Consider the following 6,196-nt stretch of genomic DNA (forward strand, 5'->3'; position numbering starts at 1 on the left):
ATGGAGTGATTGGTACCTATATTTTGGTGCCTCTTACCATATAACCAGAAACAAGGAAATTTTTAGTACCCTAGAGGAGAAGGATCTCTATATGCATATCGAATTAGGGGATAACAAGAGGTACAATGCTAAAAGAATTGGTACTATAGCCTTTAAGAGGGGGTTTGACTCTCTTCTTCACCTCAAAGATGTTATGTTTGTACTTGGGCTGAAGAAGAACTTGATCTCTGTAGCAGTATTGGAGGATAGAGGCTATGATGTTATTTTCAGTAAGGGAAAAGCCTTCTTGAAACATGTAGCTACCAAGAAAGTGAAGCAGATTGGAGTCAAAGTGAGAAAACTCCACAAGCTGGAGGTATATTTTCCCATTCCTGCAACTATACCTCCAGGAGTGGAGTGGGCCAATGTAGATCCTTAGTCCTAGAGTTGCAGAAATTTGGGCAGGGTCCATTGAGGTGTTCTTCTCATGGATCATTACATTTCTATAGGAGCCCACAATATTCAGTATTAAGATGATCATTTTCAGTCAGATATTGAGGAGTGCAGATCATTATTGATAGCAGAGAAGGAGGCTTAGTAGCAAGGTCAGCAACAACACAGTTTTCCCAGTAGACAATTATAGACACAGTTGATTCAGTGTTTTTTTTAATGCTTCTCAGTTGCAATTCTTGTAGTAGAAGCAACAATAGTGAGAGCTAGTGATACAGTACATTCCATAGGTGTTGGATAGGTGTGGTGGATAATCCCTTTCTTGCTAAGAGGGAGTGTTAAGAAGTGTATCAAGAAAGGCTCAATTTGACTGAGCCTTGGTCAAATTGAGAAAATTCAAAATTTCCACATCAATAGACAACTTGGAGGAAGTTAAGTGAGGTGACATGGCTCTTGTCACTTAATTAACTCAATAAATTTGAGTTAGAGGGCTTGGAGATGAGTTATGCATGTGTTATTGCTAAATTTTAGTAATCCAGTTCAATGGTTTTCAATTGTATTAAGTTAATTGACCTATAACTGTTGTTAGAGTCAATTGAAGGTCAGTTGTGCAATGGGATAGCACCTAACTCAAAGGTTTTTTAGTTAATTGATCAATAATCCAAAAATAATTAGTGCATGTAGATAATTTGAGTTCTATGGTTGAAGGGGAGATGACAAGGTAGTGTAATAAGAGTTGTATACTAGTTCTGAGTGTACAAGTGTTGCATGCAGTCAATGGTCAATCATTGGGAATTGTTTAATCAGTTTGGAGGAAATTCCTAAAGTTTAGGGGCTAATTTCCTCAATAATTACACAAGGAAATAGGATATTGATGGAGGCATAAAGTGGCTAAGTGTTTTCCAGAGGTCCTCAATCAATAGAGAGAACAATTATTCTTTTGTAGGTTGAGCTCAGAGCTGGAACTAGCAATTGTAATAGATTCTCTATTCATCTAATTAATTCAAGTCGGCTTAAGGGGTTTTTACCAATTGGTTTCCCCTAGATACATCTATGTACTTGTCTATGTGATGGATGCATGTTTGTGAATGTTGTTCTAAATTATGAATTAATTTGCGCAGTGTAGTGAAGTAGAATTGTGTCTCTTGATTTAGATTAAATTTCTTGAGTAGTTGCAATTCTATCACCATATTTCTACCGTGCCAATGCCTACATTTATATTTGGTTTATGGAGTATAAATGAAGTTTTGGGGGAGGCTATACTAATGAGGGGATCGACAAAAATAAGATTGCAAAGTACAAGCACTATTTATTTTCTCCTTGTTATCCTACATAAATATGTGAATATGGATTTACTGGTGGATATAAATCCAATGTTTAATATGGGTTTTTGTACTTGTCGAATCTGAGCTACAAGTGCATATAATCATACATAGAGAGACATATATTAATGCAATTCATTGAAAATGACCAACATAAGTGAAATGGAAGGATTACCAATTTTAATACCTCATAACCATTTTCAAACGAAGATATTAGCAATAAAAGACAACATTATTCATGTGGAATACTTCCTCATCCATTGGGGTGAATAACCAAAACATTCAATAACTCCAAAATAATACACAATACTAGCGCCAAGAGTTGATTTCTTAATACTTCAACAAAAATTTCAATGAGAGGAGACTCCATTCTATAGAGCTTTGGCTAAACTATCTCTTCAATAAAATGATAATATTTGTGTTAAAACCCTATATATATTCTACGAAAGCATAAACTAACTTTATTCTCCAATTACCTTGATAGGACAAGTCAAACAACTAATTAAATAAGTGGATCTATGCCACATGTACAAATATTTAAGTAAGAAACCTAAACAAGGTGGGATAGATGCCTAAAATAAATGAAAGACCATGTGATCAAGTGCAATGACCTCCTGAATGGGTAGGTGGGAATCGATCGATGGGCGGACGGATCTGGTACGACAAGGCCGTAACATGGCCTGAACGGGGTTCCACTTTGGTGTAACGGGGCTGCAGGCCGGCATCGGTCCTGCAGCCAGACCTGCCTCCATACCCCCCCTTTCGAGCTTTGAGCCGGGGGTTTTTTTACTTTTTATCATTCCTCCCTATTTTACCCCCCTCATATCTCCGCAGGCGCTCTTCTCATCCCGCTCTGGTTTCTTTTCCCTGAACTGCCTTACCCCTCTCTGCTGCTCGATGTGAGGTCTTTGTCGCCGCGCCTAACTCCTTGCTGCAGTCGCCTGTCGCTTTCCCCCCGTCGTTTTCCACCCGGACGGTTATCTGCCGCCCCTCTATTCTCGCTCCTGAACGGCACAACGGCTTCCTGACTGTCGGCGACGGTCCCCGACGGTTACCTGGTTCCGAGGACACATTCTGTTCCAAGCAGCTGGCGATGGATCTTGACGAGGTGGACTACTCGGACTCTCCGCTGGCAGACGGTTCCATCTGGCGCTCCACGTTCTCGGCTTCTGGAGGTATGTACAGTGAAAGCCTGTCCGCTAGTTTTGAAGATCTCGCTCAGTCGTCGGATCCGACCCTTCCTGCCGCTCTCCAGACTGCCGATCCCTCCACCTGGGCTCCTTTCTTTGTTCCCTCGCCGGCATCCCTAGGGTTTCTAGCGGAGTGCCTCCACTCCTCCCCCATTGAAGCTGGCCCCTCAAATCTGCAGGCTTCTCATCCCCTCCCTCTGCAATCTGACGCTCCCCTTGAAGCCCCCCCCCCCCCTACAGCTCCCCTCCCCCTCTCCACGCCCCCTGCCACATCGGGCAGCTACAACCCCATCCCCCCCCTCCCGGAGGCTATCCCCCCCCCTCTCGATCCCTCTCCCCCCTCCTCCGGTCGACGCTCCTGCTGAACCTAGGGCATCAGCTAACCCTAGCCGTATGTCCTCCCGCCCGAAGAAGAAACAGCGCTGCTTTAAATCCAGACCAGAGGACATCATTCTGAGGCTTGAAGAAGACATTCAGTGGGGAGACGCGATGGACCTAGCGGACAGAGTACTTGTGGGACGCATCCGGGGCAGGAACTACTCAGCGGAAAAACTGAAGACCTGGGCAACAGAAATATGGGGACAATACCTGGCAGAAATCCCCTCGGTCCAAACGTTCGTGCGAGGCTGGTTCGCGTTGAGGTTCGCGAGGGCTGACCACACGAGCTGGGTACTGTCATCCTTCTGGCACTTTGAAAAAGCTCCAGTACTTCTTAAAAGATGGACGCCCCTCTTCGACCCGGAAACAGAACAAATTGGGGTCGGGCCTGTATGGGTTAGACTCTCGGGCTTGCCTCTTCAGTACTAGTCTGAGGACATTTTCCGGAGAATTGGAAACTCACTAGGCACCTTCATGGAATCGGACAAATCCTACATTGCGATGGGGATGATGGCATATGCCAGGATTCTAGTCCACCTTGACACGAGAGGAGGCCTGCAGGAACATATCACTATACAGTGGAAAACATTCTCGAGGAAGCAGAAGCTCGACTATGAAGGGATTCCTTATCGATGTAGGAGATGTCATCAAGTGGGTCACCTCTACAAGGATTGCCCCCTTCTCAAAAAGGCCCAACAGGAATCCATATTGCAGGAACATCCCACTTCAGCAGGACCCCAAGCTCCTCAGGCCGTGGCAGCACCAAGGGCGGAGCACATCAAGACCTCAGACACAGTGGAGGCGCCGCTTGCACCTATGGGAAAAAAGCAGGGCAAAATCCCGATCAGGCCACCTTCTCCTCCTCTGACGCGCTCAAGGGCTGCAAAGGGCGTCGTTTTTTCATCGGGTATGTCTCTTCCCCCTGTTAATTCTGCATCGCATCTTGCTTCTTCTTGTTTATCACTATCCTCCCATATGCCCCCTCCTGTCTGGATCCCTGGCCCCTCATCCCCTTCGGCACTTGACCTGGTGATGGGCTCCCGCCCGCCCCTTCCCCCCTCAAAATCTCTCCACCTCTATGTGACCTGCCCTCTCCCTCAGCCTACGACTTTCCTCTCCTCCTGCCCCCTTTCCTCCGTCCAATCCCGTCCCCTCCCCTCGCCCTCTCCCTCGGTAAATTCCACTCCGAGGTACTCCACCCGCTCTACTGCTAAACAGAAAGAGTCGGACGCCATAGGTTTGGATTCTGCCCCCTCCATCCTCTCGCCCAAGCAGGGTAGAGGTCGACCCTCCAATATTCACAAGGCTAAAGAACAAGCTGGGGACGAAGTGATCCAGGGTAAACAACACACCATTGAAAGGGTTCTTAGAGCAAAGGACACCCTTCCCCCCTCCCCTCCATGAAGCTCTTGTCCTTCAACTGTAGAGGGATGGCCAGTCCCGAGAAAAAGCTGGCCCTGAAGCGACTCCTCCTTTCCGAGTCGGTTGATATTATCTTCCTGCAAGAAACCCTTTGTAATGCGGAATCAGCCACTTCCATCCTAAGCTCTTGGCTGCATGACTGGTCTTTCCATGCTATCGATGTCTCGGGCCGCTCTGGGGGCATTGCAATTGGTTTCAAGAACCGTTCGATAAATCTGAAGAACATTTGGGGTGGTGAGGGCTTTCTGGGAGCGGACATATACTCCAAGGAGCTGGAGGAAGAGCTAAGAATCCTTAATGTTTACGGACCATGTCAAAGTCGGGAACTTTTTTGGCGAAAGCTCCTCAGCTCCCACCTTCTCCAAAATGGGAATTTAATTCTTGGGGGAGACTTAAATTTCTCCATGGGCTTCTCAGAATCCTGGGGTCATATGGCTCAGATTGACCCACTCTCTGATTTCTTTGAGCAGCTGCTCGAGATCCACCAATGGATCGACATTCCCTCGGCCAAGATTCAACACACCTGGAGGAACAATCGGACAGGCGACCAAAGCTTGGCCAGAAGACTGGATCATTTTATCATCAAGGAGGCCTTTCACAACAGCCACCCAAGATCCAGACAATGGGTTGGCAGCGGAGGCTTGTCGGATCACAGGCCTATCTTTCTTGAAATTGGGGAAAAACACCTGAAGCAAAAAGCTCCCTTCAAGTTCAACTCCACATGGCTCCGGGACCCCTCCTACATCAAGCTAATATCCGACTTCTGGAAAACACACCCTATCCCTGAGGAGGAGGATCCAACAATTTGCTTTATAAAAAACCTCTCTGAACTAAAGGGACTATCCAAAGACTGGGCTCACAAAAAGAGGGAACAAGAAGACTTAATTATCTCCCAAGCAGAACAAGCAATTGCAGACCTTGATTCGCTGTCGGATGGTACTTTCAACTCTCAGGAACAGAAAGCCATGTATGGATCCCTGATCAATCAGAGATCCCAAATCCTCAGAGACAGAGAGGCAAGCTGGAGATTAAGAAGCAGAGAAATCTGGATTAGGGAAGGAGATGAAAACACAAAATTCTTCCACCGCTTTGCAAATGGTCAGAAAACGATCAATACTATCTGGGAGCTGCAAAATGACTAGGGACACCTAGTGAACAACTCCAGAGAACTAGCCTCAATGGCCACCTCACACTTCAGGAACATCTATGAGGCCCCGAGGGAAGCCAACCTGTTAGAGATTATGCGAGTTGCCGAGCTCTTTCCCAGGTTTGTGGATGACGAGGATGCTGAAGATCTCATCAAGGAGGTCACATTAGGGGAGCTAGAAGCCACCATGCAAGGTTTCCAAAAAGAGAAGAGCCTGGGACCCGACGGTTGGACCATCGAATTCTACCTCGCTTTCTTTGATCTTCTGGGTCAGGACCTCCTCAGGGTTATCAACCATTACAGCCGCA

General features: G+C 46.5%; 1 protein-coding gene across 1 annotated transcript; it reads left to right on the top strand.

Annotated features, from left to right (window-relative positions):
* The first annotated feature begins 4,749 nt into the window (after positions 1 to 4,749).
* Positions 4,750 to 5,883, top strand: LOC149203300 (uncharacterized). The gene has a single exon (XM_089401823.1). It carries the CDS (start codon positions 4,750 to 4,752, stop codon positions 5,881 to 5,883), a length of 1,134 nt encoding a protein of 377 aa, XP_089257949.1.
* The last annotated feature ends 313 nt before the right edge of the window (positions 5,884 to 6,196 follow it).

Source organism: Pinus tabuliformis, chromosome 2_1 (genome assembly GCF_031772625.1).
Source record: "Pinus tabuliformis cultivar Carrire ecotype Pingquan chromosome 2_1, CPIR1, whole genome shotgun sequence".
Classification (NCBI taxonomy): Eukaryota; Viridiplantae; Streptophyta; class Pinopsida; order Pinales; family Pinaceae; genus Pinus; species Pinus tabuliformis.

Coding starts and splice junctions, on each gene's coding strand:
- LOC149203300 (XM_089401823.1), top strand. CDS start 4,750: ATGGCCAGTCCCGAGAAAAAGCTGGCCCTGAAGCGACTCCTCCTTTCC.